Source organism: Lepidochelys kempii, chromosome 26, assembly GCF_965140285.1.
Source record: "Lepidochelys kempii isolate rLepKem1 chromosome 26, rLepKem1.hap1, whole genome shotgun sequence".
In the NCBI taxonomy this organism is placed as follows: Eukaryota; Metazoa; Chordata; order Testudines; family Cheloniidae; genus Lepidochelys; species Lepidochelys kempii.
In genome coordinates this window covers 8,250,788-8,272,675 of record NC_136405.1, presented here as the reverse complement: position 1 = coordinate 8,272,675, position 21,888 = coordinate 8,250,788, and the positions used below count along the sequence as shown (strand labels likewise).

General features: G+C 41.6%; 1 protein-coding gene across 1 annotated transcript in view; it reads left to right on the top strand.

Moving 5' to 3' along the window:
- ADRA1A (adrenoceptor alpha 1A) overlaps window positions 1-18,875 on the top strand; it is a 31,173-nt gene extending 12,298 nt beyond the window's left edge. Inside the window, exon 2 of the mRNA XM_073324998.2 lies at window positions 18,355-18,875. Coding sequence (XP_073181099.1) covers window positions 18,355-18,875 — 521 coding nt within the window. The remainder of the gene's footprint in view (window positions 1-18,354) is intronic.
- Window positions 18,876-21,888: the final 3,013 nt, after the last annotated feature.

The following is a 21,888-nucleotide window of genomic DNA, read 5'->3' as shown; positions in this document are numbered from 1 at the left end:
GAAACACCAAGAGGCATGAAGCTGTCAATTCATCCACCTTGCATGGCATAACCAGCAAGTCAATGGTAGTTGCCATGCCATAAGAGATTAATGGGCCCAGCTAATCTGTGATCTCTCGCCAACACTGGTCAATGCTAGCTGCTCCATAAGAAGGCATAAATCCAAAATCTAATTTTTCAAGAGGCCTTTATTTTATGATCATGATACTTTGCACTGGTCACAGAATCCCAAAGCCCTCTGAATGAAAGGACCCGCCGAGTCCTTTTGTGAGGTAAGGGTGGTTGTTCCCACTTTGCAGATGGGGAAACTGAGGCACAGAGCAGTGACATGACTAGAACAACTTTTCACAGTGAGTCAGCAGTAGAACCAGGGACAGAATGCAACAGTCCAGACTCCCAGTCTCCTGAGAACACTGCCTTCCCATGTACTCATGGACAGAAATAACAAGTGGGAAAACTTGAACGCTGAGATTTTTCCACATTTTTTCACTTCAGGTGCTGTGAAATCCTGGGGTGATTTAGGAATGGATCTAAATAGCAAACCTCTCATTCTCCTCATGAAATCACGGCAAGAAAATCAGTGACAATGAAGAAGGGAATAAAGAACAGAAACAACCATATATTTTAATTGGGGCAGTGTAGCACTGGACTGGGAGTCAAAAGACTTGTATTCTATTTCTGGCTCTTCCACTAACCCCCTTAGTCATGCCACGGCCCACTCTGTGCCTCGGTTTTTCCATCTGTAAAAGGGGGATAATGATACTGACCTCCTTAGTAAAGTGCTTTGAGGTCTATGAATGAAAAGCACTCTATAAGAGCTGGATATTATTGTTAACAATAATAACTTAATATATGTGCTAAACTAAATATTAGGTATGGAACATCCAAAATCCTTGCATGAGGGTTCTATCCCATCTACCTGGGTGGTGGAATGGTCTGGAAACTTTTCCTGAATTATTCTTTTGTCTCATGTAATTTCAATGTCCTCACATTTTGCTTTGCCACAAAGTGGTGTCTAAAGGGTTGGGTTTTTTTTTTCCACATCAGATATGTACAAAATTTCCAACCTGAGACCTTTTTGAATGTTGCAGTTTGGAATTGGGCCTGATGGTGCTGACATTTTTTGGCAACACCAATATTTTTGAGCTCATCACAAAATGCAAGAATTTCTGTACCCCAAATAATTTCACTTGTGTTGCATATCTATCTGTCTGTTGCACTTGTCACCTCCCACCACCATGGTATCTGAGCACCTCACAAGAGCCTGTGTGGTAAGGAAGTGCTCTTATCCCTATTTCACAGAGGGGGAATTAAGACACTGAACAAGGAAGGGCCAGACTTTCAAAGGAATTTAGGCACCTAACTCCCATTGATTTTAATTGGAATTAGTTGCTTAAATACCTCTAACGTGCTAGCCCTAAGTGACTTGACTAAGGTCACACAAGAAGTCTTTGGCAAGGCAGGGATTTGAACCCACGTTTCCTATGTCCCAGACGAGCATCTTAGCTACATGGCACGGATCAGCATTAAAAGCCATCGTAGTTATTGCTAGTTTAACTGACAGCATGGGACAAATATAAGTGCAGCAGTGAAGAAAACATGATGGCTTGAGATTAGAAGTTAATGTGAACCTTTATTCTCATTTCACGTCCCTCGGCGCCACATCCTTGGAGTTTCCCGAGGAGTGAAACTCGACTGACACTGCTGTGTTTTGTTTGAGTGGGAGTCACCCAAGTTCACTTGAACAGGGCTCAAGCTCAATCAATATATTGCCTCCAATTCTGAGTAAGACCAGCCACAGTACATTTTACCTGCTTTGAGGTTTCATTATGAGCACGTTTCACCCAGCTCTGGCGATCACTCTATTCCCATAGGAAAAGGCTGTTTCCCTTTTTTGAAATTTACGATGGTTGTCAGGAGAACGTGCGTGTCGTATAATAAGAATCTAAACCCAACATAGAAAACCATGACTGCCAAAGCTTGCGGGAAGTCATAAAATGACTAGCAGCGGTGACATCGGTGTGCTTGGTTTATATTTTATTCCTATTCTACAAAATACCATAGGAGCCTCTTCTTTTTCTGAAATATACCATATCACATCAGGAGAGCCTTCCGCTTTATAAGCACTATCAATTTAATGCCAGATTCTATGACCCTTTTTCATGGTGAGTAGTATCTTAAGTATCTGATATCGCTGTTTAGATGGGAATCTCCTCAGGGCAGGGACTGTCGCTCAGTATGGTGATGTTTGTACAATGATCCTATCTCACTTGTGGCCTCTCAGTGTTATGGTCATATCATTAATAATGGTTCCGAACTGAGTTATAAACTGAGATTCCGGATTAAATTAAATTCTGGTGGAATTATGCAAAGAGCTCAGGTAGAAGGATTGGTGGCTGATATAATAATTAATAATTGCCCAGGACTGTGCTCGGAATTTGACCAAGACAATAAAGACCCATGATGTGAGCCTGGCTGTGCAGAGCTGACAATCGAGGGTCAGATGTGACTCAACGGAGTGGAATAAAGGAGACACAAGGACTGAGTATAGGACTGGGTGGCTAGTTATTTATGTGCATGCACCTCTTAATTGCATCGTTTTTCTTTGCAGTAGGATAGCCCTAGTATAAAGTGGTCATCCAGGAGCTAACTGGGTTAATCAGAGTGTTATGTGCTGGAGCCACCCATCCCTTACTGAATGTTTAGTTAGTAGCTGACTCTGGGGTGGCGTGTAAAAGCAACCAGAGAATGACATGGGACTTTCTCCTCTGCTCCCTGTTTACACCAGGGAGGGAGTGAAATATTTTGCCCCTTTTCATGCAACAGCCCCCTCTCTCCTGTATATCCTGCCATCTGCTCTGACCAACAACTAACCTGGTGGAACCAGGGGTCCCCCCGCTCCATGCCCTCTCCGCCCCTTCTGGCTTGCCAGTTACTCCCTGCTCTGCAAGTAGCCTATGCTCTCCCCCAGCCTAGCAGATGTCACAATCTAAGCAGGGCTGTGCAGAGAAGAAAGGAGGAGACCTTCCTCCCCCCTTGATCCCCTGCACAGCGGAATAAAGGCTAAGACTATCCAGCCCTAAATGGTGTCCATGTCGGAAAATACTAAATGTGGGCCCCAGAGACAGCATTCGGATCGAGACTCCTTCTGTTAACATCTCAGCATGTTCCGTAATGACAGAGAAGCACTGCAGCAAAGCAGGGTGGCAGCCGGTCAGTGAGAGGGAGCACATTTGTATGCAACAAGATCTGGAAGGTACATGTGCATGAGTGTGGAGCCGTTGAATATAAAGAAAATAAAACCAAGAAGAACAGCAGCTGGAATATCTCTTTGGAGTGTTTCTTCAACACAAGGGGAATCTGCCATACACATGGATTGCAAAGTCCTTGTTAGTTTTGGGATGAAATCCTGGCCACATTGAACACAAGGGCAAAAGTCCCCCAAGTCATATTCCAGCCAGTTTGACCTAAAAATGAAAGAAGAGATTTTTAAACAACGTTTGCCTTTTACACGGTAGTGACTTATGCTCTGCATGTATGGCTTTCCTGGCTGATTTACCTGTCAAATGGGAAGATTTCCCTCCCAATAAAAATGTTCTTGTCTTCTACAGGGATGATTTCAAGTCACCACTTTTATGCCCCTAGAGTACGTGAGCGAGGAGGAATGGCATTTTCCACTCAAAAAGATGTCAGAGTGCTTTTTATGCATCATGCATCAAGAGGTGGGAATGGGTGATCCACAAAAGTTTGGATTCAGTTCAGAAGTTTAAGGGACATAGATTATTCATTTGCACTGGGGTGCGAATCCCAGTATTGCCAACCCCAAATGTTCAAAAATCATATTAGCTGCCCCCACTCCCCGAGTGGCTTGGAAATAATGAGATTTTTTCTTTAAAAAAATGTTGGGCTCTTTTTATTTGCCTTCTGGGTTTTGAGCCTTTAGGGTTCATGTTTTCAAGCTTTTTCTTCTGAAACCATGAGGACTACTTTTTTAATAAAAGCTGGGAGTCTCCTTTAGTCACATGACTCCAAGAGCTGGAGCCTTTAGGGAAAACATAAATATCATGATAGAATCACAAGGGTTGCAATACTGGTATCCCAAGTAATTTCACTGTAACCAGTTTTTTGGTTTGTTTCTTTTCTTGGAATTTCATCAATAATGGAGTTGATCTATCAGTTGCTCCAGATTTACAATGGTGTAACTTGGAGCAAAATTTGGCTCCAAGTGTTTAGCTGAACATTCTGAGTCTGCAGATCCAGGCTGCAAATCTGGCAGTTACTGGCTTGCATATGTGATATTTGGTGTTTGTTTCTTATGCCAGAAATATTTATTTTATGTATATAACTGGCACTTATCATAACTAGACACATAGAACATAACATAAAATACCCCTTTAAAAAATCCCAACAGAGCACCCAGAGCCAGGGACACCTGTAGATTGTAACAAATATTTCCAATTCCAACACCCAGCCCAGCCTCCTCCACTCACTCAATCAATCCAATCCATCAAATGCCTTCCCCTACACTGTGTAGCAAAAGTGGTGGGGAAATAGATGAGTTCTACTGCATGATCTAGTGATCCTTGAATTCAAAGTCTGGTGCATGAGAGCAGCTTTTCTCTTGCTATTTTGGCATTTCCGACATGCAAAGAATTGGAAGGGTAATAAGAATGAACAACTTATCCAAAACATTCCAGAATCCTAGGCACTGAGGTTTATCCATTCTGCATGCCCACTGGTATTAAGAAATAAACCGCCCTTCTGTATTTGGTACATTAATTTAATGCTACAAAAATCTGGCACATTTCCTACTTTTCAAAGCTTATTTGATCCTATATTTGTTCCCACTAAAGATTCTTTCCATGGAAGAGGGCTGGGTGACACTTGCTTCAGGGCAGTAGAAGTACAGAGCACAGCCGTGATCACTCTGAAGAAGTAAGATATGTATATTTCTATTTGATCTGAAAATAAGGAACAGTGTAGGTAGAGTGGTCACATGGAATAAAAATCCAGTGCAAACTCCAAGCTTGGGAGCAAGGGCAAAAATGGGTTTAACCATGTTTGGTGACCTCCATCTCGCAAACTGCCTCACTTTAGGTGTAGAAAGCCATAGATAATACAGGGCCAATCTGCCTGAGGGAATGTCTGCTGCTCAGCCTTCTGTCTTCATGCTTTTTAATTTGTTTTAATTTGTGTTTCCACTGGAGCCCTCAGACACCTTCAGATGCAACCCCCCGATCAAATAACAATAATAAGCCTCATTTGTTTCTGTCTTCTCAGAATGTGTTTATGAACCACTGCACTTTACTGGATGGAATGTGGCCATTGGTGTGTTTGTGATTGTCTCCCACTCGTCACTGCGTCTTGCGTCTAAAACCCTAATATTTCTACACAAGCATGAATATTTCACAGGTTACTGCTTGCTCCTTCGATCACCCCTGTGCTCTTATTCCACCACTGGACTTTGAACACATATACGGAAGAAACGAAGTGGGGAACATAACCTTGAAAATGATGTTGTCTAACATCCATGATTCATAGTCCTCTGCGTGTTTTCAGAATATTCACCAATATACCGTTCCTACAAAATTCCTAAGGACACAAAGACTTAAGGGTTACTATCCTCATGCTGCTTCCTATAATATGGAAGGCCAGAAACCTGTACAGTTTGGGGACTCCATATGCCATGTGCTTTCCATTAACACATGCATACTTGACATCTGTACTGATTTTTGAATACACTGTAATCAAGCAACTCCATAACTTCCAAGTAATTGATTTACAGAGAAATCAGAGAGTGCCTTTGCGCCTGTCTTGGCATTTAATCAGCAGCAGGATGTGGAAAACATACAGCTGTTGGCTTCAGAAAACAAAGTTGGCAAACACAAAAATAAAAGCTTATATTGGGAAAAACAAAATCCTCACACGTTGGGGGAGGGGAAGGAGGAAGGGTAAATGATGGGAAATGTTTAATCTGGAAAGCAAATTAAAAGAACTGACAACACTAATAACAAATTTTATTTCTGAATAAGAGGGGACTGAATCATGCTAATGACTCTCTTAATAAAACGTATCCGTTCGAATGCACAACATAAATCAAGGATCATTTAACCAATCTACAATGCACAGGAATTAAAAATTGACTTAATTTTTCTTTCCTGGTTGTCAGCACGACATGGTGGGCATTTAGGTATACCGGCATGATATGCACATGGAAAAGCTTGGAGCCTGATTCTCTCGTGCCTTGTACTTTGTGTAGTCATTTACACACTTGAAAAGTGAGTGCAGAGTGAGTGTAAAACACAACTGGTGTGAATGGAGAATTCTGTTTTGGTAACATTTTTTCACTCCCTTTGCACAGAAGTAAATAACTCCTCAAGAAGGAAGGAAATGAACAGTGGTGTTTACCGGGATTTCACCTTTTACTTCTGCAAAAGAAATACGAGCTAAGACATAAGAGTCCTTGAGGGTTAGACTGAATTGGATTTGTTAGGAGATGTAAAGCCTTTCCTGGCTTGAACGCTGGTGGTGATCCAATCTATGTCAGCAGTCACTTGAAAAATGGTTGATACCGACAGCTTTTTTGGCCGGCCTACGTCAAACAAATTAGCGTTCTCAGCCCAGGCTGCTAGTGGGTGAAATGTTCAAACCAAAATTGTGACTAATTGGCAGACCCAACTGGGGGCCAAGGACCGAATGAATCTGGACTCTGAACTCCCTCCTCACCTCCAGGGAAGATGATCCATCCAGAACAGGGTCGCAGCACAGTGACAAGAAGCTTGCTCTGCCATTGCTCAAGTTGTATCTTGTTCTATGCTCAGAGTTCAACAGAACCCAGAGGATTTTAAAAAAGAACAGGACGACTTGTGGCACCTTAGAGACTAACAAATTTATTAGAGCATAAGCTTTCATGGGCTACAGCCCACCTCATCGGATGCATAGAATGGAATGTAGAGTAAGAAGATATATATATATATACAGAGAAGGTGGAATTTGCCATACAAACTGTAAGAGGCTAATTAATTAAGATGAGCTATTATCAGCAGGAGAAAAAAAAACTTCTGTCGTGATAATCAAGATGGCCCATTTAGACAGTTGACAAGAAGGTGTGAGGATACTTAATTTAAGGAAATAGATTCAATATGGGTAATGACCCAGCCACTCCCAGTCTCTATTCAAACCCAAGTTAATGGTTTCTAGTTTGCATATTAATTCAAGCTCAGCAATTTCTCCTTGGAGTCTGTTTCTGAAGCTTTTCTGTTGCAGCATTGCCACCCTTAAGTCTTTTACTGAGTGGCCAGAGAGGATGAAGCATTCTCCTTCCGGTTTTTGAATGTTATGATTCCTGATGTCAGATTTGGGTCCGTTTATTCTTTTGCGTAGAGACTGTCCGGTTTGGCCAATGTACATGGCAGAGGGGCATTGCTGGCACTTGATGGCATAGATCCCATTGTAGTAGCAGTTATCCTTTCTTAACTCTCCGCTCGCTGCTTCTCCCATCCTTTAGCTCTGCTAGGAAACTTTGCAAGTGCACTGTGGAGCACTCACATATGCTGAGCAGTAGCAGCCACAGTATGGGGAACTAAGTAATTAACCAGATGATGAGGAGGAAAGTGGATGAACAATTCAAAGTGAATCATTTATTTAACACTCTTTTTTTTTCCTGTCTGTGAATTATCCTTAAGCAGACTTTGATTTTTACTGATTCATTTATTATCCATAATTGTTTCATGGATTCAGTTTTCACAGGCCGAAAGGGCCATTAGATCATTTAGTCTGACCTCCTGTATAAGGCAGGCCAGAGAATTTCACACAACTGCCACTGACCACCAACTAGATTGTATGCAGGATCAGTCCAGGTTGGGTTTACAGGATGAACAAGCCATTGACAGGAATGAATGGTGACACTGTATTGCTCCCTGTGTCTGCAAAGATGCCCTGGGATGAAGAGAAGATAACCCAGTATTGAGCCCATTAATTTGTGTTTGGCTAAAGCATATCTTCCGGAAAGGTAGTCTGTTTTGATCTGAAGACATCAAGTGATGGTTTGTTCAATGATTAATCATCCTCATTGTTTAAAAAGGGTATTACAGTAAAAGCTGTGTTATCCGGCACTTTACCAACCGGAAAACTCTATCAACTGGCATTTCTGATATCTCCCAACACAAATCTTCAGTCTCGTAACCGGGACGAGTGTACAGCCCAGGAGGTTATGCAATTACACATTCTGCACTCTGTGTTTATGCAAAAGAGGCAGAAGACAAGTAAGCAAGCAAGCTGGTATCAGGGATTTATTCAAAAAAGCAGCTTCCAGGGTGTGTCGTAGGGTCGTTACAGATTCAGCCCAGTCTTCTACACCTTCCACATCTACAATGATGATTGATGTTGATAATGATGATCCTGAGGCACTGCAAGATCCCGAAGCGCCTCCTGAATCATCAAAGATTCAATTATGTTCAGTATAGTTTTAGCGTTACGTGTATTTTTAGTGATCTGGGTGATATGAAGTGTCATAAGATAACCTACTGTATAGAAAACTTTACCTGTATACACCTAAGTGCTTTCAAGAAACCAACCACTCTTCAGCGACGTACTACTACTGGATTGGTGAGTCCCTGTAAACTATTTGATACTTTATCCATTTTATTGAATTCTAATTCTTTGAAAAGTGGTATTCCATTGTTAAATGTAACTCTTAGTTAACCAGAATTTTTGATTAACCGGCACCTCCCATACCTCCCTCATGCTGGATAACAAAGCTTTTACTGTTTTTCTAACTTGAATTTGTCTTGCTTTAACTTCCAGCCATTGGTTCTTGTTATGCCTTCAAATGCTCTGAATGAAATACCTTCAGATACGTCTTACCACCACCAGTTAACAATAACTTCCATTCAGCACTGAATGCATTCACCTCTGGTCTTAAACACATCACGGGCTTAAATGCATACAGTGACTCTGCACAATATTAAAGGACTGGAAGAAAAATACCATATCCAGTGGGTTCTCAAGGTGGAGGTCATGAACTCCACTGGTATCACCCTGCCCAACCCATTCAGCTAGATGGGAAGGGAGTGTAGGGATGTGGAGAAGTCTCATGGTATGGAAGATGTTGATAACTACTGCCATAACCAGTTGAAACTGCTGAGACAGTATAATAGGCAGAATGTAATTGCCCTGTGTTGGTGTTTGTGCAGTATGTCAGGGCTAACACATTTATTGTTGCAGAATGTACCATGGCTCTACAATGACCAGAAATAATGAAGCCCTTGAAATGAAGCTCTATATGAAGGTTTCATAACTCAGTTGAACAACTCCAAATTTTTAGAGCTGAGCAGGAACTGCAATTTCTTGTTTTGTGGGACATTCCACCATTTCCGAATATATTTTTGTTCCAAATCAGGGGAAAGTGGTGAATTTTGGAAACTTAACATTTTAGGTCAGTTAAAACATCTTGTTTTGATTAAAATCAGAACATTTCATTTCAATGTAGACTTTTTATTTAATTTTTAATGTTTTTATCATATGCAATTAAATTTCAAAACGAAAAGTCATTTCTAAATTAACATTCTGTACTAAAAATGTCTAAATGGAGCACTTCTACATTACAATTAAAATTATTAGCTTTTTAATGAACATTTTATCAAAATAACACTTTCCACAGAAAGTTTCGGTTTGAACAAAACAGTATTTTCGACAGACTAGAATGTTTCTCCGGGTTTTTTTAAAGGATGCGTACGTACACTGCATATCATATTCTTTTGTAAATTATTATGCTTTTCAACCAAATTCCTATATATTTGCCCTCATGTTTTTTACACAGTAGCATTATGGAATAAGAGCCAATGCTATTATAGTCTTTGAGCACTCTGTGTGTTCATTTCTCATATTCATGGTGCTATTTTTGGACAGAGGATTGGGCCTTTATATTTATTGGTAATGAGTTGATATAAATCATCAAATAAGTGCCATAGTCAGTGGGATTCCTGTCTAGATTTTTCCAAGCAATGTGATTTTGATTCACTCTTTCAAGGGCAGACAGTACAGCACAATCGTGGCAGGAGATTACATGAGTCATGTCAAGCCTTCACTTGGTGCAGAATAAAAATTATACTGTTTTTGCACTTCATTACCCTTCGCTGCTTTGAGCACACTAAAGTGGCAAAGGATGTCATACCTCACAGTTGGCATATTTCTCCTTGTTTCACAGAGCAGGCGGGTGTAATACAGTGACAGACTCGTGAACTGGTAAAATCACACTGTAGAATGTAAGATTTGTAAATGCTGTATGGGGGATGGTTTTGTGATGAAGGCATAGGATGGGGAACCTGTAGATCTGGGTTCAATTCCAGATTTTGTGAGTAACCGGGGAAATTCACCTAAACTCTGTGTACTTTAGTTTCCCCAGCAATACAGTGGAAATAATTTTTGTGTCATAGGGGTCTTATGAGGGTTCATTCATTAATATCTGTAAAGTGCTTTGAAACTCATGGATGAAAGATAAATAAAATGTCTTTCCGTCCACAGAAGATACATCAAAACATTGCATTCTCCTATCACTCACGTCAATTGACATCACTAGGGACCTTAGGGCTTCTGTCTGTATTAGCTGGGGTGTAATAATAGTAACTTGACATGGACATGAGCACCAGCCCAGATCTCGGTAACAGGACAATCTAAAATGTTGGCTCAAAATATATCCCTAGCTTTGGGGTGAGTAAAGTTCTGGCTTCAAGTTCTGCAGCATGAGATTAACATTTTATAGCCACAAAGCACTACACAAACACTAATTACACCAATAGTCTTGTATTATGTCCATTATACAGACGAGACACAGAGCTTAAAAGGTCTTGCCCAGACCACACAGTGGTTTAGAGTGTAAGTATCCTCAGTGCAGTTTACCATTGCTCTGCCCTTGTGCAAGCCATTTACACTGGTGTAAAGAGGGTGAAATATGCTACTGTTTTGATTGGGACAAATTTTACATTCCCTTTGACCTGATGTAAATGATGCCCGTGCAACACCACTGAAGTAGACATACCAGATCTTCGGTTGGTGTCAATTTGCAAAGCTGCATTGATGCCCGGCCCAGTCCATGTATGTGAAAGCACAATTTTGTCTAAAATGTGCAAGTTGCATCTACCATGGGAATGAAAGAGTTAAGAAAGGAAGATGGTGGATTCTACAGATGGCAACCCATGTTTACGGTTAAAGCTACTCTGTGTCCTTTTCATGTACAATGTGCTGTTCCTAGATAGGAAGTTGCTACATTGATCAACCAAAAAGGTTATATTAATAAATTAGCATACAAATCCCCCCACCCACCCAGAAAAGCAGGAACCTGGCTTTGACGCTGGCTATTTTCTATTTTTAACAGTCTTTGGCAGAGCGTTAGCATTCCATTTAAAATGAGCCAAAAGTCACAGCAAACAATTTTTTTTCACCCACTACTACATTTGGCTTCATAGAGCACTTCCTGGACTTGGATTTCATTTACCTTTTGCATTGAAACAAAAGGGGAAAAGAATGGACAAACTGATGTCACATTAATTCAATGGAATTGGGGCATCGTGGTCTCCTTAGGTGCCTTTGAAATTCCCAACCAAAAAGAATCTGTCAGAGAGATAATGAACAGTTGTAGGGCATTTTGTTATTACAGGGAAATAGCATTTGTATACTAAGAAATGTCTGGCATAGTCACGAAGAAAAATCATGAAATACTGATCTGATTTCTTTTGTACAACAGTTTGGATGAGTCACTTGGCAAAGAATTAAAATATTATCAGTGTTACATTGAATAGGAAAGGTATTTTCAATCAAAAAAGGCACATTCACACGGGCAAATGACTGTAATGTGCAATGCACGAGTAGCCGTTGTGATCCACAGCCAGACGTCTACCTGTTTGAAAATAAAGAGCAAGGTTCTCTGCTGTGCCTAGCCTGACTGTCAGGGAATCAGCTACAACTCTCTCATATGCTGCCTCAGTCATAGCCTGGGGCATCTTAAAGCAGCCTAGTGGCTGCTCTAATTTGCACCAATTGGCTGTGGTCCCTAAGAGACCTTGCACCAACTGAAGATAACTAGATTACACTGCACTCTGGCCACATGTCCCATTCCTCACTTGCCCCTAAGGTACTTCCTGTGCCCATCATTTCAGCTCAGAAAGTGAGGGTTTGTGTCATGGTGGGTAGACATCACTTTGCATCTGACAATAGGGATTGAAATCAGCAGAAGCAGCATGAGAGTCATTAATCATTCTCATCATTTGTGTGTCCAGTTCAGGCAATATCCTGATACCTTCTCACTCACACATTAACCCAGAAAAACTCTTTTCAGTGCATGCAGCTTAAATAACTTTTCTGAACTTTCTAAGTTTCAGTTTGAACACGTATCCAGAAGCAGTTGAGTTCAGATCCTACAGATGAACCCATACATTCCCCTACATTTTCAAAAGTCGCCTTGTCTTAGGCTCCCCTGAGACCAGAATGAAACACTGTAGTGTTCAGGAACTGCTTTCTGGCATGGTTCAAGAGCAGAGAAGCATTAATGCAATGAATCCAAACTTCTTCAGCTTGGGGGGTTTGGTTGGGCACACAAAGGTCAGGGGGGTGATCTGAACTTCCCCAAAGTTCAGTTCAATTTGAGATCTTTTGTCTTCATTCAGGCCCATGTCTCTAACAGTATCATTGTATGTATGATTTTGGAGAACAAAAATTATGAATGTTTGTTTTCTGGCGAACTTCATGTGTTGTGCAAATAAGTACAACAATATCCCTATCAATCTAGGCATGTTTATGATTTCACAGGGCGGGGGGGATATGTCAATGATAAAAGAGCTATTGATCAAAATCTTGGCTGTAAAGACCCAAACAAGCAAATTGTGTTTTCTGGGAAGTTGGGATGATGTTTATATCCAAGATATGTTGTCCAAAGTAATCACAGATTTTGGAACGATCGGGTCACATTATTGGAGGCAAGTACTTTGAAAGCATAATAATGAACGATCTTTCCCTCAAAAACCTGTTAAGGATTTCATGCGATGGTGGATCTGCAGCAGAAAGTGGTCCTAGAGGCTTTATTATTTACCATGGGCCCCCAGAACAGGCAATATTTTGACAGCATGGAATCCAGTTCTCTGTTTCATTCACAGCCAGACGGCACTGTTTTCATTTCCAAGAAACTTGAGCGTCTGAGCGAAGGCACTGTGGGATCTTATTACAGGCGAATTTCTAGTGTTATTCTGGAACCGCTAACCGGCAGCGTTGTAAACAATTCTCCACAAGCATCAGTGTGCCATCTTCGGTATCCTAGCGGCGTTTCTATATTTTGGTCATTATGGCCCTGATTCAGCAAATCACTTAGGCACGTGCCTCTCTTCATGTTACAAGCATCATTTGAATAACGTCGGTAAGCTTTCTTACTATAACTAACGTTTATGGGTGAAGTGTACCGTCATGTAGCAGGCCAGTCTGAAGCCTATGCACCACTTACATCCTCGGAATGAAAGAATGCCACACATTCTAGCAACACTTTCAGCCACTTTGCTTAAGTGGGACATGCCGGATGCGTAGGTGTTGTGCTGGGCCTCTGCCCAAGAATGCATCTTACTCTACAAGCGCCAAGCAGAATTATTAGTAAGGGTGGCTACAAACAACACTAGAACATGTGACATCCCTGGCAAGAAAACACCAATATTGATAAAAAAAAAAAAAAAACGAGGAGTCCGGTGGCACCTTAAAGACTAACAAATTTATTTGGGCGTAAGCTTTCTTGGGTAAAAAACCCACTTGGCATTTTGCCCATGAAAGCTTGTAGCAAAATAAATGTACTAGTCTTTAAGGTGCCACCGGACTGCTCGTTGTTTTTGTGGATACAGACTAACACGGCCACCCCGCTGATACTTGACAAATATTTATGAATTAATTAGTTAATTCATTAGTGACTTGGGTAATGGAATGGACGGTATGTTTATAATATTTGCAGAATACACCAAGCTGGGAAGGGTTGCGAGCACTTTGGAGGACAGGATTAGTATTCAAAACAACCTGGACAAATTAAAGAATTGGTTTGAAATGAACAAAATGCAATTCAGTAACGACAAGTGCCAAGTACTTCACTTAGGAAGGAAAAACAAATGCACAGCTAAAAAATGGGGAATTGGCTAGGCGGTGGTGGCCTCACAAATTGAATGTGAGTCAACAATGTGATGCAATTACAAAAACGGCTAATATTCTGAGGTGCATTAATGGGAATGTTATCCTGAGCTACTTGGCACTGGTGAGGCGTCAGCTGGAGAATCGTCTCCAATCCTGGGCACCTCACTTTAGGAAAGATGTGGACAGATTTGAGAGAGTCCAGAGGAGAGCTAAAAAATAATAAAAGGTTTAAAAAACCTGATCTATGGGGAAGAGTTTAAAAAATTGAGCAACTTTAGTATTTAAATAAGGCTGAGGAAAGCTCTGATAGTCTTTAAATACGTTAAGGGCTCTTATAAAGAGGATGGTGATCAATTGTTCTCCATGTCCACGAGAAGGTAGGACAAGAAGTAGTGGGCTTATGCTGCTGCAAAGGAGATTTAGGGTAGATATTAGGAAAATCTTTCTAATTATCAGGGTAGTTAAGCACCGGAGCAGGCTTCCAAAGGACGTTGTAGAATCCCCATTATTGGAAGTTTTTAAGAAGAAGCTGGACAAACACCTGTCAGGGATGGTCTAGGTTTACATTCTTCTGCCTCAGCGCAGGGGACTGGACTTGATTTCTCGAGCCTGGCATTTCTAGGATTCTATGTCAAGCTGGTTGAAAAAACAGTTTAAAAAAAATCACTGGCTTTGATAAACCTTTTTTACTGTTTGGTTTTTTTTAATTTCAACAAAAAAATCTGAAAATCAAAAAAATTTATCCAGCGCTACCCCGGCTAAATAACTTTTTTTTTTTTTTAAGTGGTGACTTTTTTGAAGGGGTAGAGGTGGCATCAGTCAAAATCTGAATTTTTGGCCATTTTAAAAATTTTGAACCGCTCCAGTAGGAACATACTCAGGCTAATCTTTCTGCTCATGGGATAAAATCTTTTAAAATGGAAAAGTTACAGTAAGAATTTTATGTTAAGTACGTTTGGAATAGCTGCTTTTACAATAAGGTGAAAAGACTGCCTTCTGCCAAAGAGCTGCGTCTCAAAGATTAGAGGAATGTAGTGAAATGCAGTGAAAACAGCATAACTCCATGGTCATTTAGAGACTACACAATTGTCCTCCTTCATGACCGTTCAGAGCCTCAGAGCAACAGCTGGGATAGACCACGCAGCTCCTGGCGCTTATGCTAAAGGAAAGTATCTAGTAGGTATTTGCAGTACAGGGTTTAAGATACACATGCAAGCAGTTCTGGTTCCAGCCTGGAAAATGACAGGGGTAGGTACCCACACAAGCCAGTCCATTACAGTAGATGTCCCGTGCTATTAGTCAAAAACAAATTGCTGGCGTGCTTTGTGGCTTTTGTAAATCTGTGGGGACAGAGCGTACCCCAAACGGCTGGCTACTTTCTTTGATAGGAGAAGGTTTCTTAAAAATCAATAAATTCATTGAACAATTGCTTTTTTTTTTTTTTTTGGTACAGAGTGTTAACCAAGCAGGGAGATTTTTAGGTCGGCCTGTGTCTTGCACACATATCCATACATTTCCCCACGTTGCAGGCGAGCTGGAGCCCACGGTTATTAAGCAGAGGGAGACGGGTCATGTGATCCCTTCAAAAAATGATACCTGTACTGGCTTTGCACTTACAATCAGTGTTCCCTGTAGCCGACTACAGTTGAACAAAGTATCGGCCCGTTTTGGCTTTGAGCCACCCTTTCCCTTCCCTTTTTAATTAGCTCCATGAGAAACAGCCTTACCATTCTAGCAACTTCAGTTAACCACTGCTAAGCACTCCCACTGCAGGATAGTAAAGACATTTTGCAACTCCTACGGTTTATACAGCTATTGCTCAAGGGCCTGGTCTGTGCTTGTTGCAAACAATGGGAACCTTTCCATTGGCTTTTGTGAATTTTGGCTTCGGCGCATGATGCTGAAAAATCTGTGGGCTGGGATTTTTGAAGGATCCTAAGTGAGGGAGGCATCCAGGTCCTTTAGGATCCTTTAAAAATTCCTGTGTGAACGTGGTCATTGGGCTGCCCATTAGCTGGGATCCCAGAGGTGGCCATTTCAAATCCCATTAAGTTGTCTCCTTGCTTATCCGAGCAGTCTGGTGCATGAGCTCCTGGGAGAAAGTAATTTCCTTTTGTCACCTCCTTTCACCAAACTATGGACTCTGTAGAACCTAAAATATGAAATTACTGCTGCATCTGTAACTGAACAGATAGGGTCCCCTGGGACAGTTATTACATACTGTCATAAATATAAAGGGAAGGGTAAACCCCTTTGAAATCCCTCCTGGCCAGGGGAAAGCTCCTCTCACCTGTAAAGGGTTAAGAAGCTAAAGGTAACCTCGCTGGCACCTGACCAAAATGACCAATGAGGAGACAAGATACTTTCAAAAGCTGGGAGGAGGGAGAGAAACAAAGGGTCTGTGTGTCTGTCTGTATGCTGCTTTTGCCAGGGACAGAACAGGAATGGAGTCTTAGAACTTTTAGTAAGTAATCTAGCTAGGTATGTGTTAGATTATGATTTCTTTAAATGGCTGAGAAAAGAATTGTGCTGAATAGAATAACTATTTCTGTCTGTGTATCTTTTTTGTAACTTAAGGTTTTGCCTAGAGGGGTTCTCTATGTTTTTGAATCTAATTACCCTGTAAGATATCTACCATCCTGATTTTACAGGGGGGATTTCTTTATTTCTATTTACTTCTATTTTTTATTAAAAGTCTTCTTGTAAAAAACTGAATGCTTTTTCATTGTTCTCAGATCCAAGGGTTTGGGTCTGTGGTCACCTATGCAAATTGGTGAGGCTTTTTATCCAACATTTCCCAGGAAAAGGGGGGTGCAAGTGTTGGGAGGATTGTTCATTGTTCTTAAGATCCAAGGGTCTGGGTCTGTAGTCACCTAGGCAAATTGGTGAGGCTTTTTACCAAACCTTGTCCAGGAAGTGGGGTGCAAGGTTTTGGGAAGTATTTTGGGGGGAAGGACACGTCCAAACAGCACTTCCCCAGTAACCAGTATTAGTTTGGTGGTGGTAGCGGCCAGTCCAAGGATAACGGGTGGAATATTTTGTACCTTGGGGAAGTTTTGACCTAAGCTGGTAAAGATAAGCTTAGGAGAGGAGGAGCTGGTAAAGATAAGCTTACATCTGTATGTGGGGACCTGCATGAAAAACCTCCTAAGCTTATCTTTACCAGCTTAGGTCAAAACTTCCCCAAGGTACAAAATATTACACCCATTGTCCTTGGACTGGCCGCTACCACCACCAAACTAATACTGGTTACTGGGGAAGTGCTGTTTGGACGCGTCCTTCCCCCCAAAATACTTCCCAAAACCTTGCACCCCACTTCCTGGACAAGGTTTGGTAAAAAGCCTCACCAATTTGCCTAGGTGACTACAGACCCAGACCCTTGGATCTTAAGAACAATGAACAATCCTCCCAACACTTGCACCCCCCTTTTCCTGGGAAATGTTGGATAAAAAGCTTCACCAATTTGCATAGGTGACCACAGACGCAAACCCTTGGATCTGAGAACAATGAAAAAGCATTCAGTTTTTTACAAGAAGACTTTTAATAAAAAATAGAAGTAAATAGAAATAAAGAAATCCCCCCTGTAAAATCAGGATGGTAGATATCTTACAGGGTAATTAGATTCAAAAACATAGAGAACCCCTCTAGGCAAAACCTTAAGTTACAAAAAAGATACACAGACAGAAATAGTTATTCTATTCAGCACAATTCTTTTCTCAGCCATTTAAAGAAATCATAATCTAACACATACCTAGCTAGATTACTTACTAAAAGTTCTAAGACTCCATTCCTGTTCTGTCCCTGGCAAAAGCAGCATACAGACAGACACACAGACCCTTTGTTTCTCTCCCTCCTCCCAGCTTTTGAAAGTATCTTGTCTCCTCATTGGTCATTTTGGTCAGGTGCCAGCGAGGTTACCTTTAGCTTCTTAACCCTTTACAGGTGAGAGGAGCTTTCCCCTGGCCAGGAGGGATTTCAAAGGGGTTTACCCTTCCCTTTATATTTATGACACATACTGTCTATGTAATTGTAGAGCACCATACATTCAGAAATGTTCTCTTCCCCAGGAGGAATGAGTCTGTTTTCGGAGCATCCAAAAATCATGAACTTGACTTGTTTTCATTGTTATCTCTCTTACACTTTGACTATCTGCAATTTCTCGCCAGTTTTGTCTTAACACTCCCTGTATTTTCCATTCCAGGCGTTTTCTTTCCTGCACTCAAGCCCTCAGACACGGTTTTTAAAATAACGTTTTGGCTTGGGTATTTGAACAGCTGCATCAACCCGATCATCTACCCGTGCTCGAGTCAAGAGTTTAAAAAAGCCTTCCAGAATGTCCTGCGAGCCCAATGTCTCACAAGGAAGCAAGCAGCCAACAAGCATTCCCTTAGCTTCAGTCTGAACCAGCCAGCTAGGCCCAGTATGGACAGTGCCAAGGATGTTGTCTGTATCCCTGTAGGGTCAGGGGAAACCTTCTATAGGATTTCCAAGTCCCATGGGGTCTGCGAGTGGAAGATTTTCTCCACCATGCAAAGCATGTCTACAAAAAGTGCAATCTCTAAAGACAAGTCCAGCTGCACCAGAGCCAAAGTGAAGAGCAAAGGTTTCCTGAGGACATGCTGCTGTGCTGGCCCATCAAGGAGCATCGCTCGGGAGAACCGTAACGTGCCGACCATTAAAATACACACTATCTCCCTCGGTGAAAACGGGGAGAATGTCTAAAGGTTCGAAATCTCTAATGGGATTGGGGAGGAGGGGGGATCTTTACATGCAACTTTTCAGCTCCGGCAACCCTGCTCTGCTGGAATAGTTCTGCTAGCAGGAAGTTGTTCTTTTTAATGGGAAGTAGGGTCGGATACTGAAGTAGGGGGAGTGACCTGAATCAAAGGAGCAGCACATCTTAACACAGTGTGGATCAAAGCTTTTTAAAACTGAAGTCTTTGAGAGTTGTGGACTTGATTCAAAGCCCATTGAAGTCAATGGGAATCTTTCCATTTATTTTAATGGGCATTGAAGCCCCAAAGCACCTTTAAGCACTGGCCCCTTGAAATGACTGTAACATCATTTCCCTACCGTTTAAAAGGCTTGATTTTCACTGTCTCTTCTTTTTAAAGCTCCGGCGATTCTGATTTTGAAGTGCAATGGGGTGAAGGGAAGGGGACAAGAACATCTAATGCATCTTGCGAGAGAGAATTATAAATATACCGTGGTGGTTTCAGCATGGGTACATTCGGAGAGCTCAAACGTTAAAGCCACTTCATGATATAACCTTTTTTTTTACAGCTGGACCGGTTGATCCAACAGCAACAGAAGTTAAGGGAAATGGGGAAAGAAAGCATTCATTGTAATATTATGTATCTCTGAATGGTCTCAGTGAAGCGAGTTCTGACATGAAGACTTTTCAACTTCAGATCACCTCTGCTGCTCAGTTAAGGTCCAGTCCTGAGAGGCTGTGAGCACCCTAGATTCCTGCTGATGCAAATAGAGAGTTGACAACACATTGGGTCAGGTCCACAGTTGGTGCAGATCAGTGTAGTTCCATTGACTTCAGTGCCCATGGAACTACGTTAATCTACACCAGCTGGGGATCTGGCCCTCTGTAACTTGCAGAAGTCCCCTGACCCCAAAGCTGTCTGAAGTTCAGTGGGTTCGGCTTTCAGGGCTTGGTGAGGCTAGTCCCTTCCGCTTTGTGTTTTAGAATCTAGTAAATTCCATCTCAAGGAAACACTTGATGAAAGGGGGGGTGAATTTCACCTCGTTTCAGAAACTTGCCACAATATTCTTTTCTTTTTTAAACACACTGGTCATCCCAGACTCATTCAAAATGTTTCTGAGCCTTACTGCTTTTATAACAAAACTCGAAACCAGGCAAGATGTGTGTATCCTGGGGTTTCCAGGAGACCTTTGTACTCAGTCATATTTTCCAGTCTCTAGAAGGTCCAGGGGGGGCCATTTAAAAGTTCAAGACTTCCTGCTCCAGCTACTTGCCAGAGCCACAAAATCTTCCTATAATGTAGCACACAAGAGTTGCAGATGTGAGGCTGCCCTGCTGTGTATTTGTACTGCATTCTCTTCTTGATGCCTTCTCTGCAATGTAGTGAGCCTCTCACACGGTTTTGAGCACCAGGCCCTTCATTCCTGTTCAGATCAATGGGAGTTACATGCACAAATGTGTTAAGGATGCACCCCCAAGGAGAATGGGCCCTCCCTTGTAGATGTGGGTGAAAAAAGCATTTGGGAGCCTGTTGTATTTTCCCTTAGCTATTCAAACAAATAAACAATTCAGGATCTGAAAGAAACAGTGGGAGAAATTATTTGCACAACATCAGATATAAGCAGCGCATAACATAATTACCCACTGAGCCTGCCAAGTAATAACGCAGCTTCCTTGGCATGAAGCATAGACGTCTTTCCCAGTATGGAAGGGCCCGTTACTGTGAGGCACTGAATGCCTAGTGATCTGAATGGGAATTATAGGTGTCCAGCACATCGAGAGGACATTTGGAATTTTGCAGGGCAAGGCTTTGAAAAGGCCCCTGAATAATATCGATGAGGCATCATTATTCATTCTCTCATTCAATAATAATTCCAACATTTGGCAGGGTTTGATCCCCACTGCATGTCTTTCATTTGTGCATCCCTGAGACACTTGTTTGCTTCTGAGAACCCATGCAGCACCATCAGGTCCTTACGAATTGTCTTGGAGACTTTGCAAAACTAGAATTTACAAGGTCGCTTCACATAGTTCTGGCAGCGTAAAGCAGCCTTGAGGTGAGTGTAAATGTAATTTGCACCCACGCTGAGGCTCCTTTACACAGCCAGAGTGGTATAAACAGACCGAGTGTAAATGCGAATCGAGCCCAAAGTAAACAAGCAGTAAAAAGAGCTAAATAGGAATAGCGTTTTCTGTTCAATAAACTTCCAATCAAACCGTCACCACACCTTGGGGACAGGTTCACAAAGGTATTTAGGCACCGAAAGATGCAGATTGGCACCTAGTGGGAGTTATAAAAATACCTAAGTGAGTTAGATGCTTAACTTCCATTGACTTTAGGTACCTAATCAGCTAAGAGCACTTCTGTAAAATCTAGTAGGGGCCCATCTGCATATTTAGGCATCTAAATCTGGCCTTTGGTGTCTAACCGTCAGAGGTCAGATTCCAAGTGTACTCACAACAAGCTTGCTCACAAACGATCTAGAAGCCATGAACGATTTGCCCAAATGAAATCATTTTTGAATGATGAATTCAAGAAAATTTGCAGACAGTTCACAAACAGAGGCAAAATTGTCCAACTAAAATTTTCCCTAAATTTTTACTCTGCTCTACTCTAAATGCATTAAAATCGTTGTTTTAGGTTATTGAAATCACAGTTGTTAACACAATACAAAGTGCCCAATCCCATTGAGGCAAGATCCTTGCTACCGATCTCAAAAGGGATCAAAAGCGAAATCTGTAAAAGGAAGGCGGGGGGAGGGGAGAGGAATGTGCTTGTTTGCAGATCCAATTGCTGCTATCATGCCAGTGTGATTCAAAGATTTCACAAAGGTGGAGAGGCATGAACCATCTTGAGAAGCGAGCTTTTTCTTTCCTTTATAACAATCAAGAGCACTTTAGGCCCTCTATGGGTGCCTGTCATTTTCCTCACAACTGTGATTGCCTCAGATAAGTGTTTTGTGTGAGTTTACAGGCACTGAAAGAATACCATGTGTTCACGGCAAATTTGCAAGGTGGCAG